Raw genomic sequence first — 25964 nt, 5'->3', positions numbered from 1 at the left:
ATTCAAACCTATGTTCAGGTGTCAGTTGTACTGACCATGTATGCACTTTAAGAATCCTTTACTAATTAGGTATCATAATAATTGCTTATGAAGGTGGGTGACATATTTGTCTCAAAATTCATGATTAAAATTCATTGTTTTGATAGACCTTTGAAACTATGTTAAACCTGTGTTTAACAGGAAAATTTAAATCTAACTGAATAGATTTTAAAACCACACTTCATGTTTTTTCTTTTAGTTCTATAAACATGTGGTACAGAGTGTTGAGAAATTCATTCAGAAAGTAAGTATATAATTTTCAATATATACACTAAATGTACTATAATTATAGATTAATGCCTTGTGCTCTCTTCTTTTAAATACTCAAGTTTAAATTGTTTTGATGGACTGTTCAAAAGTGATTCCATTTATTTTCTAATTAAGAAAGAAGGGTGCCTGGGTCGCTCAGTCGGTTAAGGGTCCAACTCTTAATCTTAGTTTGGGTCTTGATCTCAGGGTTGTAAGTTCAAGCCCCCTGCACTGGGCTCCACCAGCATGGAGCCTACTTAAAAAAAAAAAATTAAATGATAGTGCTTTTTGGATAATTCTACAAACAATAACTTTCATTTAGGTAGATGTTCTTTTAATTTGCAGTGCCATAGTGAGCATTTGTCCCTTGAAAAAAATGGTGTACATATGATTGATTTTAAATAAAATTATAAATGTGTCAATTCTCACTTGTCATTTCAAGCAGAACACCTAGAGAGCAGCTCTTCTTTTAGATAAGGTGTGGATAAGACATTGCCTACCACCTACTTCGCTGTTGCTGATTCATTTTGTCTCATCCATTAAGACATTATACATCCCAACATCTTATTTTATAGACCTGAAATTCCATTTTCTAGGGTAAGCAGAGGGTGATGAAGTTGAAAACAGCTGTCTTATACACATTTAGTAATGCTTTTTATAAGCAGAGTCCAAGGTGACCAAATTATAGTTTTTTGCCCTCTTGGTGATCAGTGTCCTATTCATGCCACGGTTTTTAGCAGGAGTACATAGGGCTTAAAACTTACAAAATGATACTATATTTGTACTTTACTATAATTGAATTTAGGTTTTGTACTCTGCCCATGTTCATGTGCCTAGATGTAACCAGTACCAGTTTGAGAATCAGTGGTATATGGCATTAAGGATTCAGGAAGGTTGCAGTGTTTCTTAAAAATAGTTGACTAGGAGAGGGGTATGTGAACCAAAGTGAGGTGACTATGTTGTGTAGGTAACCTTGACTACATCAGTTAACCTTTATGTGATTCAGCTTTTTTATAAAGTCTTGGTTTCTTAGAGTATTAGTAAAACATATTTTGAAACGAACAACTAGTGAATTGACGCTGAGATGCAAAGTAAAGTAAGTATGCTCTGTGTTTTAGGTAAATCACAGTATAAAATAGAAATGTTGGTGATTGGAAAATTTCATTGTTCTAAAGGTTTTAAAAGTTGTTTTAAAAAGTTTCGAATGTCTAAAGCAGTGCATCTTAAAAACTTTTTTGTGCATAGGAGTTACCTAGGGATCTTGTTAAAATTCAGATTCTGAATTCACTAAGTGTGGCAAGGGGCTGAGAGTCTGCATTTCTACCTGTTCCTAGATGATACTTTTGCTGTTAGTTCAGAAGCCACAATTTGAATAGTAAGGGTTTAAAGGATAAACATGAATTTATGGGTAAATGTTTTTTGACTGATTTGATTTAGAGCAGGGGTACTTTTAATAAGATATTTCAGAATCTTAGACCTTAAGTGAGCAAAATTATCTCCATTGTGAGATAATTGTAGAATCCGTCTGGAAAAGCAAGTCAATATTGGAAGGGGGGGTGGTGTTGAAGTAAAGAAAAGGGTAGAATTTAATCTCTATTTACAGGACATTGCAAGGTATAACATTCCACATAGAAATAAGAAACCTGTTGAGAGGAGAAACCTCATACAGTGTGTACAGTTTGGAACTGTTCAAATATAGTTTCATTATACAAAGTGCTCCAATAGCCACATTTTAAGAAGAATTCCTAGTAGAGAAACAGTAGGACAAACTTATACCAAACATAGTACAAACAGCTTTATGCCATGCACTCTAAAAGTTAGAAGTCCCAGGAATGCCATCCTCCATTTAGAATGTATAACCTTCAGAGGTAATTTCTGGCACAATATTTTGATCTTTCTCTTAAGAGAAGTACTTCTCAGTCAAGTTTAGTGAAGCTTTGTATACAAACTCTTTTTCATGGTTTTATAGAGCTTCAGTTTTGTCCAGTCCTCCACATTCTTCAGTCATTATACTGAGTTTCGAAGTTTTACCTAGTTTCTCCACAACCTGAAAGACATATGCAATGCTATCTTTCATAGTTAAGAGGTTCATCAACAATTCTACTGTGTCATAGTGAATGAGGTAAACAGTCTGTTCAACTCTTCCGTCACTTATACAGTTGGTCACAGCCCAGACAGCTTACTTTTGTATCTTAAAGTCTGCCTTAGAAGGATACCTGGCTGGCTCAGTCAGTAGAGCATGAGACTTTTGATTTTAAAGTCTGACTTAGAACACCAAAGAGGAATGACATTGCCAGTCAGTGTCTGGGCAGAAATTTAAATGCTTTACCTCTACCCCGTTTAAAGCAGAAATTTGGCAGTGGGTTAGTGTAATGGTAAATTGAGTTGTGTGTGTACATTTTAAGCTATTTTGTGATAATTGTAGATTCATCTGTCATTTAATCAATAGATAATAATGATATTTCTATTAGATTATAGTAAAGAGAGATCCCATATACTCTTCACCCAGTTTCCCCCAATGGTAATGTCTTGATAACATAAGTATTACAACCAGGACGTTCATACAGCCCACGAAATTTAGATTTTACCAGTTTTACATGCACTCATTTGTGTGTATGTATATTTAGTTCTAGGCAATTTAATCATATGTATTGATTCATAAAACCACCACCATAGTCAAGATACAGAATAGTTCCATCACCCCGGGGAGCCATCATGTTCCTTCCCCTTTTTATACTCTTTTTTTATACTTTTTATACCCCTACTCTCCTCCTCCCCCCATTCCTAACTCCTGGGTGGCATTAGTCTGTTCTCTACATCTAATTTTGCCATTTCAGGAATGTTATGTAAATGTATGTAGCCTTTTGAAATTGGCTTGTTTTGCTCAATATCATTTTATTTAGATCCATGCAAATTGTGCATGTGTCTAATGGCTCCTTCATTTTTGAGTAACATTCCATGGTATGGATGTACCACAGTTTGTCCAACTGTTCACCCATTGAAGGTCATCTGAATCATTTCCATTTGGGGGGGCTATTAATAAAGCTGCTAGGAACATTTGTCTGTGGATTTTTGTGTGAATATAAGTTTTCATTTCTCTGGGAAAGTAAGTGCATGTTTTGTTTTATAAGAAACTGCTACTCTTTTCTAGAATGGCTGTACCATTTTACATTCCCACCAATGGTGTGTGATTGATCCAGTTTCCACATTCTTGCCATCATTTGGTGTTACCACTATTTTTTATTTTAGCTATTCTGATAAATGTATAGTGGTGTCTCATTGTGGTTTAATTTGCATTTACCTAATGGCTGATCATGTTGAACATATTTTCAAATGCTTATTTGGCATTTTCAGTGAAATATCTCTTCATGTTTTTGTCCATTTTCTAATTGGATGGTTTTTTTACTGTCACGTTTTCAGAGTTCTGAATAATATTCTAGATGTAAGTTCTTTTTAGTTGGTAGCGTATCCTTTCGTTCTCTTAACACAAGATCCAAGGTCTTGCAGAACAAAGTTTTTTTTTTTTTTTTGGTTTTGATGAGGTTCCAGATTGTATATAATTTTTTTAATACCAGAGGAAACCTTTTTTTTTCTTCTTTCCTATTCTTACTGGAACTTTAATATGGGGGGAAGGGGAGACAGATAAAACACAAGTAGGGCGCCTGGGTGGCTCAGTTGGTTGAGCGACTGCCTTCGGCTCAGGTCATGATCCTGGAGTCCCTGGATCGGGTCCCGCATCGGGCTCCCTGCTCGGCAGGGAGCCTGCTTCTCCCTCTGACCCTCCCCGCTCTCACGTGCTGTCTCTCTCTCATTCTCTCTGTCTCAAATAAATAAATAAAATCTTTAAGAAAAAAAAACAAAAAACCAAAAAAAACCACAAGTAAAAATGTTGCAGTAATGGTTATGGTAGGGAACCAGAAGCCCACTCCACCTATTTTGTTTTCTGCCCCATAGCCCTGACACCCTTGCATAGATGGCTTTGTTTCTGTGGAACCCAATTTGAAAAGCACTGAATTAGAGTACTGTTTATAGTAGAAATACTGTTTCAACAAGTTTATGAAAAAGTCCATTTGTCATGTACATTATATATAGTCAATTGAGAGATCTAAGAAAAATGTGAAGTATTATTTAATGATGTTGACTTGTAACTTTGGGTATCCTCTAGCCCCAAAACACCACATAATTAGCTTGGCTCTACTTTTCCTTCACCCATCATAGACAAATAGTGCAAGGAGAGGAGAAATATGGCAGCAGTTTGATAATGTGTTATTTGTGAGTCTGTGTTTAGCATGAAAGATTTATAGAGGAATGAATGATAGTAATAAATGAAAAGATAAATTAATAATATAAGATGATTTCCCATAGGCCAGGAAAATTGGTTGAAAGGTTACTTTGGCTTCTCGCCTCTGGTGTGGGGTACACAAAGATTTGGGCAGTTGGCCACAGATAGTTTGAAAACAGTAAATTTTCAGATTCTCACTTTCCTTATGTACTTTTTACTGAATTCTGCTCTGGGATATTTTAGATCAGCTCTTCATCCCATACACCTTAAATTTACATCTTAAATATATCTTGAGCTTACCAGTCATTGTTAGTCATTAAGAGAAGCTTTTGCTTATTGTGTTTTATTCAAGAACTCAAGGATGTTTATATAAATGTTTTTATATGAAATATTTGTACACATACACAGAAAAGTGCAGAAAACTTAATATGCATAGCTAAAGTTTTTAAAGTTATCTGTGTAACTACCACTCAGTGCAAGACATGGAACTTCAACTGAAGTCCCCAAGTACCTCTTCCTGATCATATCCCTCCCTAAGTAACACACAGTCTGACTTTTATGTTACTCATGTTCTTGTTTGGCATTATAGTATTACTCTTTAAGTCTGAATTCTTAAAGCACTTTAATCTGCTTTTCCGTTTTGCATAAATGGAATCCTATATTATATATTCTTTAGTGTACAGTTATTTTTACTCAGTATTATATGTTTAGGATTCATCCCTGTTGTATATAACAATATTTCTTTTCATTGCTGTATATATTCCATTATGTGAATAACTGCTGCTTATCTATTCTGTTGACAGACATTGTGTTTGTGTGTTTTCCAGGTTTTGGAGTTATGAACAATACACTGCTGAGAACACACTTTCATATTTATCCTGGTGTGGTTTATATTTTTGTGGAGTGGAATTGCTAGGTAGTAGGATATGCATTTCTTCAACTTGGCTAGATAATGCCAAATTAATTTCATAATGGTTGTACTAATTCATACTCCCACTCTAATTCAGTGTGTGAGTTTGTATTGCTCCCATCTTTACCCACACTTAATACTGTTAGACTTAAATTCTTCTAATTTAATGAGTCTTAGTTTAAGATTCTTTTTAAAAGATACTACCCTCCTATCACCTTTACTTAAGGAGTTAAATTTTCAACCAGCATTAAATCTTGTTTGTCAAAATGTGTTTTAGACTCTTAAGGATTCATCAGATAGAATGAATTTCTGTAGTCGAAGAGCAAAATGTCCTTTTATCAAGATAACCAAAAAAATTAGGTTATTATTAGTTATAAACTATTACTATTTTTCTTCAAATTCAGTATTATCACATCAAGGTTAATCTGAAATATTTTACTAAGCTGTATATTAAATTTGGATTTGTTTAGATTTGTTTCATCAGGAACTGTTCCTTGTCATCTCCCTTCTCCTATAGTTATGCAATGATACTTTATGTCAGTAAAGTATCAAAGCCCTGTCCATCTCTTGCTTCCTTGTTTGGGTGACCACGGCCCTCTAAGTGTACAGAGAAGAGGACTTAGTGATTCCCTATTATCCCTTCCAGCTTAGGTATTGTGGAAATAGAATTGCTATTGTGGAATTTCTGAGGTTCCATACTTTTAGGAAAACCTGAATCATGAGACGTCTCAAAAACGACACAAAAGTAATGTGTTTGCCATCTTAAAAGAAAATACCACTTAGTTTTTCCACTTATTTTGTATCTCTAATTTAAGTTCTATAGTTAAGTGTTATTTCTTTAAATAATATGTAGATAGGTTCAGAGTTAGCAGTGAAGATCTCGTAGGCTCAATTAAGAGTATTATATATGTTTACTTCTTGTTGAACCTTCCTTCCCAATCTGTATACCTTTTATTTCCTTTTCTTGTTGCATTAGCTAGGACTTCCAGTATGATGTTGAAAAGCAGTGGTGAGAGGGGGCATCCATTCCTTGTTGTCATCCATACTTAGTTTTAGTGGGAAAACTTTCAGTTTGTCACCAATGAGTATGATGTTAGGTTTTTTATGGAGCCTATACCTCTGCACCATGGACTTAACACATGCTTCTCAGTTTTTCTTAATCCTCCTCAGGCTGGACAGGATGGCTGTATTTTCCTTACGCCAGGTCAGTGAGACTCTGGTTAAACCCCAGCAGATTAGGCTCTGGTTAAATAGTTTTTCCTAAGGTCATACCTTATTAAGAACAGAATGCTGCTGGCTGTCTCAAAATGGTTCCTTTTCTCTACCTCCTCCCAGAAACAGGAGAGGATTTTTCTCCAGTATTCGCTTTGAGAACTCCTGTAGTGTCAGGTATGACAGTGTCCTGGGAATAGCCCTTACTTAAGTGCTGTTGTCAGTGTCATTCAGTGCTTTGCAAGTACAGCCACATGCTCCCGTATTTACCATTCTAGCTTTGCTTCCTTTAATGTTAACTTTTATTTTTTTATTTTTTGAGTGAGAGAGAGAACAAGCACTCGAGAGTGTGCGAGCAGGGTGAGGGGCAGAAGGAGAGGGAGAAAGAGAATCTTAAGCAGGCTCCATGCCCAGCGCTGAGCCCCGTGGAGCTCTGTCACCACCCTGAGATCACGACCTGAGCTGCAATCAAGAGTTGGACGCCCAACTAACCGAGCCACCCGGGTGTCCCTAATGTTAACTTTTAGAGCTGAAAGTGGTAGCACAAATTCTAATAATAGAATCATTATATAAGGTGTGTTTATATATTGCAAAGTATGTGGTCCAAGTCACCTAGAGAGTTTTTTTGCCAAAAAACTCTGACTTCTAATGGTATCCACATAACAGCTTGAATAACATTAGAACGAAAATCATGTGATATGTTTAAAGGTGCATTCTCCCTATGTTAATGCCTTTCTCTGTCCTATTTCTGCAGCAGAAGAAATTGGAGATTACTAGAATGTAGTTTGAAGATGATATAACTGAAAACTTAATATGACATGACTTTATTACCATTATTAGTTACAGAGTAAAAATTCCTTATACCAGTGGGAAGTCTTAGGAGTTCTTGTGTTTTCAGTACTGATAGAACTTGAAGAGGAAATTGAAAAAACATTTCAGGTTTTTGGTTGTAATGTTTCCTTAGGTTGCTAGTTGGTGACTTAGCTAAGTTTACCAATTATTATTAAGTTATTTTAAAACATTAAGTCATATTTAAGGTCTTTTTTTTTTTTTTTTTGCCATTTTTGTGGCAAAAATGCCTAATCTACAAGTGAGGGAAAATCTGTTCTACAACATCTTAATGGTATATATAAAGATACTGTGGATGAAGAAATGTTTTTTCCTTAGGCCTTACAGTTTACCTCTAAACTGCTAATATATGTTTGAAGCTTTGGGATCTTACAGTAGGCCCCAAAGGTCCGTTTATTATCCTGTGCACTCATGATTCTTCTGTGTTGTGAGTCTGTAACCTGTTATAAACCAGCAAAAAAGATGTATTTTTTTTATATTTAGTACATTCATTACTTAACCATTCAGTATTAATTTTTTAAAAGATTTATTTGAGAGAGAGAAAGCACAAGTGGGGGGAGGGGCAGAGGTCTCAAGCAGACTCCCTGCTGAGTGCAGAACCTGACACGGGCTCGATCTCAGGACCCTGAGATCACAGCCTGAGCTGAAATCAAAAGTTGGACATTTAACTGACTGCGCCACTCAGGCACCTCTCAGTATTAATTTTTAAAGCTCTTACAAGCAACTTAGAAATTCTATTCAGTCTCACTGTCAAGATAATCATTTATATGAAATAATGTATATCAGATTTTTTTGTGTTTAGCAAAATTAAGATGCCAATAAATCAGGTTAGTCAGTAATTATTAATCACTTCTCTGTGTTTGTGGCATTAGGGAATAGATAAATTTTAACAAAGTGGATGTCCTGCTTTTCATTAAATTTTAAGTTTTCTTTATTGAGATACATTATTTGCTCAGCTAGGTTGATACTTCTTTGAATGTATGGTAGTCAAAGGAAAATAGCCTTGGCCAGATACATGAACTGAAGGATGAATATGCTGAATGTTTTGGGAACATGAGGGAAAACTATTTCAGTCTTTCAAAAACCATAACTTTCAACAGAGCAGATGTTTTTAACCTTTACGTAGGTTAAACTTAAAACTTCAGAATCCAAACACCAACGTTATTGCCCTCTTATGTCTTAACAGTCAGAATGTTGCAATAGATACTTGTGAATTGATAATAAAGGTCGCTTCATTTTCTTGACTAAGAATCTAAGGATAAGATTCTTAAAAAGTATTTGAGGGAACAGATGAAGCATCATAGATGAAGCATCATCTTGTATTTTTGCAGAATGAAATCACTCATTGTCTCAGCTGAAAATGCCATTAGAAACATGTATGTGTGTGTTAGGGGTGGATTGAGGATCCTTTTCTCACTGGTACTCGGGTTTCCAAGGACTTTTCAAGAATGTAATTTATGTGCCATATGTGATTTCCAGGAAATTATTTTGGGTGAGATACTTACCTAATTACACCCAAAAATTGAAGCTGCTTTTTGCAGCCATAATTCCATGTTAATTAATATAAGCTTGGAAAGCAGGTTTTCTTATGCTTCTGGATACGGTGACAAACCAGGAGCAGTTACCTTGATACTAAAAGGATTCTTCATTGTGCTCACCTAACCAGAAGAAAAGCTTGTGGCAAGAAAGTAGGAGACATTTTCCTCAATTTGGGTGGTGGATAAGAAGGTTGAGAAACTTTATCAGTGGAGTAGCTAAAAAATAGGATAGATTACTGGAATCATAATGGTTGTGTCTTATCTTTCTTATAGGTGTGGTATTTGAGAAAACTTTTGAAACTTTGGGCTCCGTGTATTTAGAATGTTATATATAGTGTTCCTTCATTAGTTCAGAAACCCTTTTGTTATATGGATTTCAGATGAAGTCTAATGTATGTTGGCAATGCATTCTCTAGAGCTCTTTCCTGAATTTGCTGCTCCCTTCCATGTGGCTTTTCAAAGTCATTAAACAAAAAATTTTTTTTGTTACAACAGTACCTTATTTATCCTTTTGGCTTTTGCCATTCAAGCCAGTTATGCAGTACTGTTTTGGAACTTACGTGATTGGCAGTTGAACTGGGTGAATGGAGTAGCCAGTGTAGATTAAAATGCCATTCCAGAGACAGATGGTGTGGAATAGTCAGTGTCTGAACATTCATTACGTCTACATAAGCATTGTTTTTGTATTTGTATAGGATTTATAATGAATGCTATCTTCTCATTCCTTCCCTTCCTATTCTTTTTTCCATCAGTGTAAACCAGAATACAAGGTACCTGGACTTTATGTTATTGACTCCATTGTACGACAATCTCGACATCAGTTTGGTCAAGAAAAGGATGTGTTTGCACCCAGATTTAGTAATAACATCATTAGCACTTTCCAGAATTTATATCGTTGCCCTGGGGATGACAAGGTATGCTGCCTTTTTTTTTTAAATTAACATACAGTGTATTATTTGTTTCAGGGGTACAGGTCTGTGATTCATCAGTCTTAACCAGAGAAAGACAAGTATCATATGATCTCACTGATACGAGGAATTTTTTTTTAAGTCGATACATTACCCTTTGGTCTAATGAGACTCTAGTTTATCTTAACTATGATTTTATGTTACCCTTTACTTCTAGTAATTCTGAATTTGAATATTTAGTTATTACACTCTCCACATTCTGAGATTCTTAGCATCTTAAACAAAAGTGGAGAGATGTAGTTGATTTGGCTATTTTTTAACTTATTGAAGCAATTGGTGTTAAAGAAACTGGCTATAATAAGCTTTTGGAATTATACTGAAAGCTTATTTATTCTCACACACAACTAATTTAATGTTTTGATTATTTGACCTGAACTGATATTTACCTATTTAGTGTCTATGAAAAATGGATTTGCTAAGCAGTTAATAGAAAATAACTGCATTTTAAAATTCTTTTATTTTGGTAAAGTTTTATTAGTACTGGAAACCACACTACTAAGTCTTCTAGATCTGAATGAATAAATATTCTGTACCACATAAAAAGGCTTTGGACCCTGAGAGAGAGTAAAAAGGGGTTCTTTATATGTGCTCAAAGGTATTAGAAGTTTACATATTTTGCAGTACTGATTTGGAAATTTAGATTACTCTTCTGATAGGGTTGGTTGCAATATTAAATTTTTAAAAGGTCATGTTAGATAAAGACTTTGTCTTAAAGTTTGTTTAAAAGGTGAAGTCAGAATCACCTGTAAATACAGCTTTGGTGCTGAGATAAATCCTGATCACCTCAACAGCGTTAATACAGTCTCCAGGCAACCGTAACCATCGATCTCATTAGACTTCACATAGAAGCTGAAACTGAGTTGTCATTCCTGCCTTCTACTAAATGTAGCTTTCATTTACCTTGTACATCTGTCAGAATGAACTTTTTTTTTCAAGTGTGTTAAGATTAGCAAATCAAAATTATAGAAACATGATTTCAGGGGCGGAAAGTACTACAGAAGTATTTTAATCCATCCTTCCCATCCACTGTTCGAATAGTCTCTGTGAAATGACTGTGCTAAGTTTTGAAAGCAGAAAATCAAAATGTCATTTTTCTTTTTTCCTCCAGAGTAAAATAGTGAGAGTATTAAATTTATGGCAGAAGAATAATGTGTTTAAGAGTGAGATTATTCAGCCTCTTTTGGATATGGCAGCAGGGATTCCTCCCCCAGTTGTCACACCTGTTTTGGCCAGTACTACTGCTGCTATGAGCAACACCCCAGGTATGTTACCTTGATAGAGATTTGTTTTCTAAATATTCTACTTTTTTTTTTTCAGGTGATTATTCATTTGTAAAGTAACAATTTAACAGTGCAAGAGAACTTATCTAGCATTAAGTAATTGAAAGGAAATGTAATTTGAAGGAAAAATAGACTCAGAATTTATATTTGTGTGTAATTCTTTTCTAAAAATTAAAAATCTGAATTTTTTAAATCCCTGGAAGCATAAATATAGTGAACTTTGGGAAATTGTTTTGTCACTTAAGTTTTTTCCTGGTGTAGGCTGTCCATAAATTTGCATGTAAATCAACTTGTAGTATAGTAGGGGAACTTACTATTTATAAGGAACCCTGAAAAAATTATCTAATGAAGCCAAGAATGCTTTAGTAATAATCTCAAAATCTTGTTTTAGAAAGTATATTTAAATGACTTTTAAAATTTCTTATCATAGTTGAGGAATTTACATTTGGTATGTATTTAGTTTTTGTTATGTGTGTCTGTGTCTGTGTACATATACACATCCATTTTTAAACAAAAATAGTTTTATATTGAACATACTATTTTATAATTTTTCAATTATATTTTGAATATTTCCTCATGTCATTGAATTTTCTTCTGTAATAAGATTTATAATGATTTCTAAGTAGTGTAGGCTTCTTTAAAGTAGTAGCTTAATGAGGACAAGTATGGACAGATCCTTTTGGTATTTTTTTTTTTCAGTCTACCTAATTCTGTAATTAGACAATAAAATAAAAACATTTAAGTGTACATATTTTATAAAAGTAACAAAGCAAATCTCTCTACCTTTCCAAGTCTTATTTATTTACTTACATGTTTATTTGGGTGGGTGTGATGTCTTTTTTTTAAAAGGAACTCCTGTGACACCTGTGACTCCAGCCAATGTGGTCCAAGGTCTACCGGATCCGTGGGTATCTCAGATAACAAACACAGATACACTTGCAGCAGTAGCTCAAATCTTACAAAGTCCTCAAGGCCAACAGGTGAGCAGTTTTTTTGTTAAATCAACAATGATTTAGAACTCATTATTTTCCTAATGTATTATTTTATAATGTACCACCTAAAGAGTATGTGTTATTTCTGTAAAAATGAGATCACGCTATAGATACTACTCTGTAACTTGCTTGCTTTTTCATTTAGTAAGACATCGTTTTATGCACTGTTTTATACCAGAATACTGACTTAGCACATAGTTTGTGCGAAACATTATTAAGTGCTATTGTTACTCCAGTAACAAGACTAGGGATGTCTTCTCTGTTAGGAAAGATGTCTTTCTATGTTAGGGGAGACAAATAATAAAAAGTGTAAAATTTTATTTAGATAGTGATACATGACTTAAAACAGGATAAATTCTTAAGAGTGACTGGGTTTGGGAGGAGGGGTCAGAATTAGACAGGGTCGCCCAGAGAAGGTGTTTTTGAGGAAGTGCCATTTGAAGTGAGACTAGAAATGGAGCTACTCATGGTAGGGTTTGAGGATAGCCCATTCTTCGCATCTCCTTTTCTTATCTGTCCTTTAAAACACAGATTAATTGTGATCTGTGCAATAAGTCCCCTACTCCCCCCAAACTGTTTCTCCAAATATTCATGAGGTTTTAGCCACCTGGGAGTTTTTGTTTAAATGTCACTTCAGTAAGGCCTTCAAAAAGTGATTTAAAACAGTGCATTCTTTCATCCCCTATGCTCCTTTTTCCTATCACCTACTTTCTTTCTATACATTATATAATTGATTTATTTTATTTATTCTCTGTCTCTTTCCACCAGAATGTATGCTCTACAAGGATGAGAATATTTTTCATCTGTTTTGTTCACTGCTGTGTCTCCTGTGTTTAGGCTGTAGCAGATGTTTGGTACATTTTTGTAGAATGAATGAATAGTATATGGAGGCATAACAGTGTTGGGTATGCAAAGATCTTTCAGAGTTGAGATGTCTGGAGGGTCAGATGGCCTGTGCATGTAAGTTAATGATGACACAGCTGACTAAGTGTGGGCCTGGTTTCAAAAGACGAATGGTGGGCTGAGAAAGAGTTCATATGCTAAACAGTGGGGAATTTTTTCATGTTGAAGTCACTGATCTAAACAGTACTTTAGTGGATGGGAGAGGCGAGAAGCCTAGAGCTAGGAAGTGTCTTCATTTTGGTAACAATGATAAAAGAAGGGAAGTAATAAATATGTGAAAATAATAGGGTTGCAGACTCTCTAAAAGGACAATCTCCCCTCCCCCCCCCAAAAAAAGGACCATTCTGGAGTTTTATTTTTTTTTTTTTTAAAGATTTTATTTATTTATTTTGACAGAGTGAGAGACACAGCGAGAGAGGGAACACAAGCAGGGGGAGTGGGAGAGGGAGAAGCAGGCTTCCCGCGGAGCAGAGAGCCCGATGTGGGGCTTGATCCCAGGACCCTGGGACCATGACCTGAGCCGAAGGCAGACGCTTAACGACTGAGCCACCCAGGCGCCCCCATTCTGGAGTTTTAAACATGTAAAACCCAATTCAGTTATAGTCTTAGATTAGATCCAGTTTCTCCATTTTGGGGAACAATTGGGAAACTGAATTGGATATTAGATAAAATTATCAGATTACTAATTTTATCTTGTGATAATGATATTTTGAAAATAATTCATAAAGCAAATGTTTTCATTTTAAAAGATACTTATTAAAATAAATACTTGTGGCAGGAGAAGTGATTTTTCCAGAAGAAATAGTGTGAAGAGAGTTAAGAAGACATAGTAATTGATAGAATATTAAGTCAAGAGTAGAAGGAAAAGTAGGATGCTGCACTGGTTGAACCCGACTGAAACAGTAAAAGTGCTGTCTGGAAACATACAGATATCAAAAGGAGTAGTTAAAATGTGTAAAGGAGAAAATATGGTATTAACCCCCTTCTCTCTTTTCCCCTCTGCCCCTTCTTCCTCTCCCTTTTTTCCTCCTTTTCCCCCTCCCTCCATCCTATCTGTTCTGGAGCTTCCTCAGTGCAATAACTAGGCTATCATATATTTTGGTATAATTTTCTTTGCTATCACATTAGTAGTTTGTAGTTACTGTTTATTTGATAGCCAAATGATTCTAGTTTGTTTCTTAATGTAGCTGTTTTAGATAGGCATGAAATTACTTTCATTTTGGATAGCTTTTTTTGTACCTTCTCCCACTATAAGTTAATCTTCACTTAAACAGTACACATGTCTTGTTTCTATTCTAAATTGATAATATTCAGATTCAACTCAGAATTTGATTAGGAAAGTATTAATTACTTCTAAGATGTACATAAACATAGGGTTTACTTAACTCTGCAGTATCTTCAGGATCTTACTGTTGTTTCTGCTTTTTTTTTTTTTTTTTAAAGATTTTTTAAAATTTATTTATTTGACAGAGAGATAGCACAAGTAGGCAGAGCGGCAGGCAGAGGGAGAGGGAGAAGCAGGCTCTCTGCTGAGCAGGGAGCCCGATGCGGGGCTCGATCCCAGGACCCTGGAATCATGACCTGAGCCGAAGGCAGCTGCTTAACCGACTGAGCCACCCAGGCGCCCCTGTTTCTGCTTTTTAAGAGGATGGATGAATAGAGGGAATAGGGATTTGATTTCAGCTCTTGTTGGCACTATTCACCTTTAATTTCCTTAGTTTCAGACTGCTCCAAGAGACAAATTTCTTATTTGCTTTCCTACTTCCAGGAAATGTGTTATCTAATGGTAAATCTGAAAGATAGCAAAAGCAGTTGTTGTCAGTGCTTTTTTTTTTTTACGGAGATTAAAGAGTTAATTGAAGAAGGAATGAAAAGCTTAGTGAAGGGGCACCTGGGTGGCTCAGTCAGTTGAGCTTCCAACTCTTGATTTTGGCTCAGGGTCGTGGGATCAAGCCCCATATGGAACCCCCCCTTCAGGAGCCCCGCTTCAGGTTCCACGCTCAGTGTGCATCCTGCTTGGGATTCTCTCTCCTTCTGCCCCACTCCCTGCTCGCACCCGCATGCTCTAAATAAATAAAGAAATAAGTAAGTAAATAAGTAAATAAAATTTTTAAAAGAAAAGCTTAGTGAAAAAAATCAGTCTGTATGTGATGAGTTCTTTATCTGTCATGGTATGACCACTTTATTTGGCTTAAAGTTCTCTGGCTTTCCAGAAGCAAAACAGATTTATTAAGGACTGTTATATATGGCACACACAACAAAATATTTTTTTTAAATTTCCTTGTTTTGAGTTAGTATCTATTTTCTCTTGATCTCCAACAATGAATCTTACTGACTAAAAGATGGGCATTCTTACAGATAAAACCCAGCATCTGTTCGTAATAATTTTCCTTTTTCCCCTCCAGCTTCAGCAGTTAATACAGACTTTACAACTACAACAGCAGAAGCCTCAGCCTTCTATCCTGCAGGCCCTGGACGCTGGTCTCGTTGTGCAGTTGCAGGCTCTCACGGCGCAGCTCACGGCTGCAGCTGCCGCAGCCAACACCCTGAACCCCTTGGAGCAGGGAGTGGCTTTCAACAAGGTAGATTTAAGTTAGCTGATCTGTTTTGTAGGAAGTATTAAAGTCTATATGCTGTCATGTGGGTTCTAATTCTGTAAATTATATTTTATTATAGAACTATTATTTACAATATGCAGTGTACTATGTAATATATTATGAATTTTACTAAAGGTTTACAGATTCCTGAAGAAACTTAAGTAACTTTAAAATTCCACTTGAAACATTTAGATTCTCTTAACTAAATAACTGGTCAGTAAAATTGTATATTCACCATTGAGGCAAATACAATTTTCTGAATTTTCTAATTTCTTTTATGGATGTTAACAAATATTTGATGTTCTATGTTCTAAAATTTTAACCTGCTAAAATTATAATTGTTCAAAATGTGAAAGTTCACAGGAAAACTTCTCTAGAGTTGTCATTATACTGTAATATTATGATAAATTGAGGCCTAAGTATAAAGGATAGTGGTTTTAAAGTTGAAAATCTTTCATGTATAATTTATTGTGTGATCACCTCAATGTTCTTATTAATTATGAGAATATTAAAATACTTGGAGGTGTTATCCATATTATTTTTGTTTCTGCTACTATATTTTTTTAGGAAAATAAATACTGGTATATTATATTACTTTAGACTTTTTTAGCTATCAGCTTAATTTAGTCTGAAAATGTAATAGCTAAACCACATGGGGGCACCTGGGTGACTCAGTCAGTTAAGCGTCCAACTCTTGATCTCAGCTCAGGTCTTGATCTCAGGATCATGAGTTCAAGCCTTGCATTGGACTCCCCGCTGGGCATGGAGCCTACTTAAAAAAAAAAAAATAGCTAACCCACATAAAAAACCTTTAAATTGGTCATTTGGGAGACAATAGAGCAGCCTAAGAAGAGAAATGCACTAGGAATAGATCATTGATTATAGTCCTAGATGTTTTTTAATCAAGCTTTATTACTATCGGCAAGCCACAGTAATTATTTTAAATCCCGATCTTCTCTTCTATAGAGCATTAGTGTTTCTCCTGTGTTGTGATTTGTTTTGTTATATAAAGCAGTGTATGTCAAAAGTACTTTAAAATATTCACTCAAATTAAATGCTTTATTATAGCATAACAAAATTATGTAAAACATTTATGTATTAATGTGATAGAGGTAAATTAATGGGATGTCATTGACATTCAGAATAGCATTTGTACCTTATTTTTGTGTGAATCACCTTTTAATTTGTCTTTTTCTCCTTTTTTTCCCTTCCCCACTTAGAAGTTGATGGATAGGTTTGATTTTGGGGAAGATTCTGAGCATAGTGAAGAACCCAAAAAGGAAATTTCAGCTTCTCAACTGTAAGAATTGTTGTTTTTCTTTATAACCATAAGTTTTCCCCATTATTATTATAAACATTGGATGGGACATTGCCTTCCGAACTGCCAGGTATACTTTGAATATGTTGGGATATAATTTCAGGCTCTTGAGTTCTGACATTACAGAAAGATGGTAGAGTCGCTGTCTTGTTGCCTCCCTATTTATTTTGGCTCCTTTCTCAGATCTTTGCAAATATTTGGGATATATCAAAATTCTTTATAGGAGAATTGATAGATGTGATATAGTTGTGATATTTTCTATGTCTGTATTAGGCATTATTTTATTCAATTGTAAGAATATTTGAAATAATAGGAAACAAGCTTGCTTCTAGTGTCAGTGGCCACACTTCAAGGAATTCTGCCAAATTCTGGGAGTATATCTGACTAATCAGAAGTAAAGATTGGGATTATAGGGATTTTGTTTTTTTTAAGAATGGATTGTACATTTTTATTTAGATTAGTGATTTTCTTTTCTCAAGCAGTTCTGTGCAGCTCTAGGTTCTTGTAGGTTTGAGAAAGGACCAGTGGGGAAGAGGATGTTGGAGAGTTGGGGCGTGGAGGATGGGAGGATGGAGGATGGTGAATGGAGGGAATGCCTCTGGGAATCTTATTTCAAACAGAGTTTATTAATTTTATATATTGGGATAATCTCTTAAAATACATTTATATAATACATAAAAATACATATATCCTTTTGGTAAAGAGATTTTACTTGAAAAATTAAAATCTAATCTTTCAGATTATGAATTATACAATTAGAGGAGAAACATTTGAGATCTAGTAGATCAATGTCCTGAACAATGTAAGAATCTCCTTTAATGGTTCTGATAGGATATTTTTATAATGTTTTAATGCTTTCTATGATGAGAAGTTAAATAATCTTTATTACTGAATCCTGTTTGATTTACTTTATACACACTGATCCGTTTTGCATTCTGAAGCAAGGAAACAAATTTGCTCCATTATCTTTTGAGACATAGCCTTTCAATATTTGAAGTTAGGTATCATTCTTCCCCTTAGGTTTATTTGCTCCAGATGAAGTACACTTTTTTTCAACTGTTTCAAGACTTCTCACCATCCTGATTGCCCCTTTTGGGATGCCCTCTTTTTTGTTCATGTCTTACCTTGTGGCACCCAGAATTCCAGGTGTATTCCAGGTGTGAATTTCCCAGAGTATAGTTAAATTATTATTTCCTCTTATCTAAGTACTGTTTCTGTTAACATACCTAATAATGTGAATGCTTTTCTAAAGAAAGCAGATTAGTTTTGTAAAGTTTATGGTCAATTACAATTGTAGATTTCACATGTACTGATTGATAGACCATTTCTCCCGCTATCTTATAGTTAGAGAAGGAGTTAAAGTGACAATGTTTAAATACTTTTAACTGTTTTTATATGTTTCATTGAAATTTTCTTAAAGTACTCTAATGTAAAAAATACTAATTTATATGTATTTAATAGTGTGAGATCATAATAACAGATCTTCCATCAAAGTATCTTTAACATGTTATCCATCTGTTGAAAGACTGTTGGAGAGTATCTTTCTATTTTAACATATTAATGTTCTGAGGTATTCCATTTTCTGTTAATATTTCAAAAGTAAACATTGTAGTAGAGTATGTTTCATTTAATTGGCATGGGGGAGGTTGAAAAATCAGTTATTTTTGTATTTTCACTGGGTTTTAAAATGTTTCTACTTGTTTTTCCTTCTAGTTCTCATGTTTCAGAATCTGTGAACAATTCCATTTTTCATCAGATAGCTGAACAGCTACAGCAGCAAAACCTTGAACATCTCAGACAGCAACTCCTAGAACAGCAACAGCCTCAAAAGGTTTATAACTCCATCTTGTGGTCTTTAGAGTTACTGCTATCTACATTTATAAAGTGGTGTTTCTCAAGCATGGTGATTTTTCTTCAGTTTTATTGCTAGGAAGATCAGCCTTTTCAGAACGTTTATAGTCTTTTCTGTTATCAGAATGTGTTCTAGATATATACATGTGCTTGGTATACAAGCAGTGGAGAACAGAAGCCAGAGGTGGTGTTTCAGTATTACAACTTAAAACTTCATGTGCTTTTCTCCACCCAGTTCCCTATCAAGCAAGGTCATGATGATTTTGCTTTGGTTGATCGTGATGATGGCAAAATAGATTGCTGCCTTTAATTAGGCTATTACTGTGTGGCAGGAAGTTTATGAGGCATGATTACATTTAATGCTATGAGATAGCATTTTGACTTCCATTGTACCTTAGTGAAATTAAACATCCATTGCAAAACTATATAGCTAATATCATGTATCATTAGTCTTGAGACACCATTATTTTATGTACAGCTAAGAATTTTTAATCACTTCAAAAGTACAACATCCTATGGAATTAAAAGAACCCTAATAAATTACAGGGATGATAATATGTGAAGAAGGATCATACCTTAGAACTGATAAAATATGTCAAGTTGCAAAGGCAGGGTTAATCCATTACAAAGCCTGTTTTTGCTCCATGTGAGAAACACTTACAGATATAAACTGTTTAGAATATGAGTGTTTTCAAATTCCCCCCAATCACACTTCTTCCTAATAGCAAAACTTTTTGGCACTAAAATAATACTACAAACGTTTTTAAAGTATGAGCAGTGTGTTGTTAGACAAATGATATATATGCAGAGATGAACAAAAAAGCATCTGGCTTCAAGTAATCTCTCCTCTAATGGAACATGTACATCTGTATGAACACAGGGCAGGATTCTAGGTTCTGTAATAGAGGTACAAGTGAAGGACAGTTGGAAATAAAGAAGAGAGAAGAGTTACTTTAGTTTAAAGGGATAACAAACCTTGGACGCTGCTGGGGTCTGAACTTGTCCTTTTAAATCAAATAGTAAACATAAAATGGATATTAATGGTATTTGCTAGGTTGGAACGTATACCTGGAATTATGAGAATGGAATTCTAGACCTTGTTTTGAAGGAATAATTCTGATAGAAGTGGTTGGAGTAGGTGTAGTATTTTATGTCAGGCAGATATATCTGCCTGAGAATTCAGGAACTTTAAAGATAGAGCACAATGTAGAACATTTGGATGTTGTTTAAAGAAGAACACAAGTTGTAAATCAATGAAAAGAAACAGGTTGTCAGTAATGTAATAAAAAAGGTCACAGAGCTGTTACAAAGGCAAGGGGCAGTCGTGATGGAAAAGTTTATCCAAACAGCAGATTTGTCCGTCTATAAATGTAGTTTTGATTGTCTTAGTTCCAGTTTCCTTTCAGAAGGTTCAGAAGGAGCAGTAAAATCAAGGTAGTACTCTTAAAATTAACACCAAATTATTGAAGTGAAAATTCCTAGAAACTTGAGAGAACGTTATTCTTTTTCTTTTTTAAAGTTATTTAAATTAGCCAACATATAGTACATCATTAGTTTCAGATGCAGAGTTCAGTAATTCATCAGTTACGTACAACACCCAGTGCTCATCACATCACGTGCCCTCCTTAATGCCTGTCACCCAGTTACCCCATCCCCCCACCCACCTCCCCTCCAGCAGCCCTCAGTTTCTTTCCCATAATTGAGTCTCTCATGGTTTGTCTCCCTGTCTCATTTCTTCCCATTCCGTTTTCCAGGGTTATTCTGTCTTAAGAATCTCACCAACCAAAAGAAAAATAGAGCTCTGGGCTTAGTTAATACATTATCTCCAGAATTTTAAAGGATACAGTAATTAGATCCTTTTGAAAGAATTAGATATTGTTAAAAGCTTTTGTTGTTCAGAAATGAGTGTTGAAGAAAGGGAGTGGTGAAAGAAAAGCAACTTTTCTAATACATCAGGTAGATGTGTTCAAAACCTATGACAAATTTCAAATTGGAAAGTATATCAGCAGGGTAACCATTAAATTTAATAAATTGTGTAATTGGCTCTACGAAACCAGTTGCTTTCATATGATGAAGATAGGCTGAAATATGCAGAAAAATGAAGCATTTTTGTTTCCCGGTAAGCTCATTATGGCCGCCTAAAAGTTCTTACGGTGTGTTAGAGAAAGGAAACGGATTTCTGGTGCTACCCTACTCATTACAGTCCTGACCACACCTGCATGTGAGTTTATATCTAGTATCAGGAAAGGGTCCAATGGACCTAGTGCTACAATTGCAAGATAATAGGATAATTTTTAGTTGAATTTTTATTTTTTAAATAATTATTTTTTTGAGGGAGAGCCCGTGCATGCGACTGCGCACGGGTGGTGGGGGTGGGGAGGAGCAGAGGGAGAGTGAGAGAAAGTCCTACGCAGACTTTGCACTTACACGGAACCCAAAGTGGGGCTTATCTCACAACCCTGACTGAGATCATGACCTAAACAGAAACCAAGAGTCGGTCACTTAACTGACTGTGCCACCCTGGCGTCCCTTAGTTGAATTGGATATATCTGTGGCTTTTATTTGCATAATATACATTAATTGCAGCCATATCCTAAGACTTGGATTTGGGATTATACCTGATTTTAGTTAATAATATTATGGTTACACCCATAGACTATACATATGATTACACTATACATATAAAATTTTAAAGTAAATTTTCTCTTTCGTTCTTCATAAGACCTCTAAGAAAGAATAAAGGTCATGAGATTATAGTCTTTTCAAGTGGGTAAAACTGAAACAAGAACCTCAAAAACTAAAATTAGTTGCAGTGGATCTTGGTGGTTATACCAAGAGTTAACCATTAAATAGAAAAATAAGGGTAAAAAACAGGATGGGGGGAATATGAAGCTTAAGATAAATGGAGAAGAAAAATATGATGTGAAGAATATATGCATACTGAATTTAGGACCAAATAGATTCAGGATGGAGCTGAAAATTCCCTTTTTGTGTTAAAAATTCTATTGTTACCATATTTTCAAAGACATAAGCCAGGACTTGATTAAAATGTGTTTGTTTGATTTGTTCGGGAAGTTCTTGCTTACTGATGTTTTGGCCAGACTGCGGTATGTAATAGGTGTTTTCAAAGAAGTCTTTTCTACTTTAGTTTCATTTATTTCTAAAAATGTTACTTGTTCTTAGAGAACCTGTTCCTTCATAAAGTGAGAAACTTGGAACGGTTCTTTAAATGCTCTTTTTGACTCTGAATTTTTATGTTTTCTCTTTCAGATTAGATTCATTAGAATAAGATTTTTTTAAAAAAATGTTACTGAGATACAGTATATAACTAAGGTGTACAACATTGTGATTTGATACACTTATATATTGCAGTAAGCTAACACCTCTATCATGTCATAAAACTATCACTTTTCTGTGGTGGGAACAGTTAGATATAGTCTCTTAACAACTTTGAAGTTTATAATACAATATTGTTACCTGTAGTCACTATGCTGGTACTCCTTTTACAGATAGGGAGACCAAATTTCACAATTCAAATAACTTGTTCACAGTCACAGAGTTTGTAGCAAGGGAATAGTATTTTTTACTTAATCTTCTCTGTTAATTACTACAGTAGCTCCCAGCTTGTATACTACCAGGAACTATTCTTATTAATCTTTAACACCTGCAAAGGTGTTTTAGAAAAGTTTATGTAGGGAGACTTTTTCATAATTAGTTTTCTCATTTTTAGTTAACACCATAATATATGTAATTGCTCAATCAGCTTCAGACTAGTAAGTATCACGTTAAGTAGTGTCACTATATCCAGTTGCTGTAAATCTAGTCCCAGCAAAAAAGGAGGGGGGAGATTTCAAATTTTAAATGTTCCTTTAATTAGTCTTCATTGCCTAACTTTTAGAAATGCATTACATATTTCAGAGTACTTCCTAATACTGTTTTGCTAATTTCTAGAGGTGGAGGTTGAGGAAGGCCCAAATTGAGAACTGTTTTGCTAGATCAGTTAATTTATAATGATATTTAAGCTTTGTTTTGCCTCTATACATTAATGAATGACTTAGTTCTTTAATATAAAATACTTTTACATTAAAAGTATTATAGCATTTTAATTTATAGCACTTTACAAAAATGCTAATTGCCATTGAAATTCTAGATTCATTTAACTTAGTGCCATTATATATCTTTCATGATGTAATCCCTTTATTCTTGAAAGTATAATGTTTATATTTTCCACAAGTAAAAATTCGTTTGAAGGCTTACTTGATCTTACCATTTTATTACAGTCTTCTCCTTCTTTTATGGAGGTGTCCCATGCCCTTAAGTAAACTTGGATTTGTACAGAAGTATAATTTTAGGTTGATTATAAATAATTTAACATGGGATTTCTATATGTGTTGGGCTCCTTTTTAAAACTTTGTGAAGTTTGTATGTTTAAATTCCGTTGAATAATATGCATGGTTTCTTAATGTTTGTGTGTTTGTATACATCTTCCATAGGCAACCCCTCAGGATAGTCAAGAGGGCACGTTTGGATCAGAGCATTCCGCCTCACCATCACAAGGGAGCAGTCAGCAGCATTTCCTTGAACCTGAAGTGAATTTGGATGATTCTATAGATATTCAGCAACAGGTAAAAAGTAAATGTTTTTCTGGGTCATAAATTTCTAAAATTAATTAGAGGAAAATATTACAAAATATGGTAAATGTTTTTCTTTTATGTAAAATATTTTATTTTTATGTAAAGTAATGATAATGTCCTAAATATTTTTTCCTCACACTTAAGCTCTGTACTAACCATTTTAGGTAAATATTAGGCATTAATGCTACTATGGTGAATATTTTGTAAGGCAGAATTGTCAGTATATACTGCATCTCACTCGGGCATTTTGTTTGCTGTTCTTCTGACTTTCAAGGATATGGATATAGATGAAGGGCAAGATGGAGTGGAAGAGGAGATCTTTGAACAAGAAGCAAAGAAAGTGGCTGTTCGCTCAAGATCAAGAACACATTCACGATCTCGTTCAAGGTTCTACAATAATATTTAAGAGTAGCTGTGTGTGAACTTTGAAAGTTGGCTGTGTTTCTTTGTATCGAGATTAAAGGAAGTGTTTTTCTTAAAATGACATCTTATATTCTCCAGAAAGAAGTAATTCAGAATTTCAAAAACAGAAAAATTCTTTGTTCTCTTTTAATTGGATATATCTGTGGCTTTTATTTTCATAATATACATTAATTGCAGCCATATCCTAAGACTTGGATTTGGGATTATACCTGATTTTAGTTAATAATATTATGATTACACCCAGGTTAGGATATTACTGCCTCTGAAAACTGTTCACTCAAGCTATAGAGGAACAGTGTTAGAAATTCCACTGTATTTCTTAAGATTTTGTTTCATCTTATAATACAAAAAGTGATCATAAAAATAAAACTATAAGAATTATTTTGTAAACATCAAGCATAGTATCAGATTATAATAAAGTATATCCTGTGGTTTTCTTTGTTAGCTTTTCAACATGGCTAAATCTCATTAATGTACATGCTTATTCAAATCTGGGTTGAAGTTATTTATATGTATTGTTTTTGCTACAAATTGTCTTAAAACTTTAAGTCATTAGTCTTTAATATTAAATACTCTATTTTCTGTACATAAATACCCCTGAAAATCTGAACAGTGTATGCTGGAAAAGGGGCAGTATCTTTGATGGCTTTTTCAGTCATTTCTTACTCGTTTCAAGAGGTTATTTGTATTTACCTCTTTAAACGAGAGCTTGTGAGTTCCACTCTCTCTAAACCCATCTCATGTCAGTGAGTAATCTTGCTCAAGCAGTTACAGTGTCAGAGCTGAAATCTTAGCAGCTTCTTTGTCTTAACAGCACCTCCTTATTAAGCATTTTGAAGCAGCGCAGTGGCATATGGGTGACAGGAAAAATAGAAACAGGGTCACCCTGTATTTTAAGTCAAGCACCTTGAAATTTTAGGAGTTGAAAACTTATATGCAGAATTCTTTAGTGGCCTAATTCTCTGTTGGAAACATTCTGTGTTTCCTAATTTTAAGAATATAACGTCTTTATCACCTAAGGATCTTTTTATTTTCTTCAGTCTGTCATTCCTATTCTTGACTCTTGTTTGAAAAATGAATTGGAGGACACTAAAGAAAGTAAGGCCCTTACTGGATAGAATCTCATTCTCTTCTTCCTGGTCTCAGTAAGAACCATTGCAAACAAACATCTATTACAGTATGGGCCTGAGCAGTACATAGATTTGAGAAAATACGTGTTTGATATTTCATTCTACGTAAACATTTTTTAAGAGGTAGCTAAATATAAGACAACCTTTTGTGTGTGGGTGTGGTTTTTTCCCCCTCACCTAGAAGTGAGAAATTTGACAGAAGAATAATATTGTCATTAGAAGTAAAATAAGATTTTTTTTGTAGATCACCAAGAAAACGAAGGTCTCGGTCGCGATCTGGTTCTCGAAAGCGTAAACACAGAAAGCGATCACGCTCACGCTCAAGAGAAAGAAAGAGGAAATCATCACGTTCATACTCAAGTGAAAGGAGAGCGAGAGAAAGGGAGAAAGAACGACAGAAGAAGGGACTACCTCCAATTAGATCTAAAACATTAAGTGGTAAGTGACATACTTTTACGAAGCTTTGGTTTCAACAAATAATTAAGAAAATCATTAACTGCTAAAGTTAACTATTTTTAGACTAAGAAATCGAAAAGTAATTTGGTAAATGAATAATTTTATCCTTGGTTTTTGTAAAGTGAGAGAGGAGAAAAGAAAAAGGAAGAACAGGTTCTACTGAAACACTAAGGTCATTTAGAGTTGATTTTTTAAAATTCAAATTAGAAAATATAGAACCCGACTAATAATATATAAAGTGGACTAGGCCTACTGTCTTTTACATAGACACTGTGATTTCTATTCAAAGTGTCTAACCAAGTTTGACCACCAGGTCTGGGGAATAATTATTGA

General features: G+C 34.6%; 1 protein-coding gene across 9 annotated transcripts in view; it reads left to right on the top strand.

The window, feature by feature from the left end:
• The window catches only part of SCAF8 (SR-related CTD associated factor 8), a 214092-nt gene that overhangs the window by 36892 nt on the left and 151236 nt on the right, over positions 1–25964 (top strand). For 8 of the 9 annotated variants that reach the window (XR_013441049.1, XR_013441048.1, XM_078054542.1 and 5 more), the window contains 10 exons: positions 239–283; positions 9832–9993; positions 11156–11309; positions 12177–12307; positions 15628–15804; positions 17040–17119; positions 18851–18968; positions 23482–23613; positions 23897–24009; positions 25420–25613. Coding sequence is in view for 7 of the 9 variants with exons in the window: in XM_078054542.1 (XP_077910668.1) it covers positions 239–283; positions 9832–9993; positions 11156–11309; positions 12177–12307; positions 15628–15804; positions 17040–17119; positions 18851–18968; positions 23482–23613; positions 23897–24009; positions 25420–25613 (1306 nt within the window). In the remaining 2 variants the exon portion in view is untranslated. The remainder of the gene's footprint in view (positions 1–238; positions 284–9831; positions 9994–11155; positions 11310–12176; positions 12308–15627; positions 15805–17039; positions 17120–18850; positions 18969–23481; positions 23614–23896; positions 24010–25419; positions 25614–25964) is intronic. The other variant, XM_078054544.1, reaches the window with a different exon arrangement.

Source organism: Halichoerus grypus, chromosome 9 (genome assembly GCF_964656455.1).
Source record: "Halichoerus grypus chromosome 9, mHalGry1.hap1.1, whole genome shotgun sequence".
Taxonomy (NCBI): domain Eukaryota; kingdom Metazoa; phylum Chordata; class Mammalia; order Carnivora; family Phocidae; genus Halichoerus; species Halichoerus grypus.
This window is presented reverse-complemented; position numbering and strand designations above follow the sequence as displayed.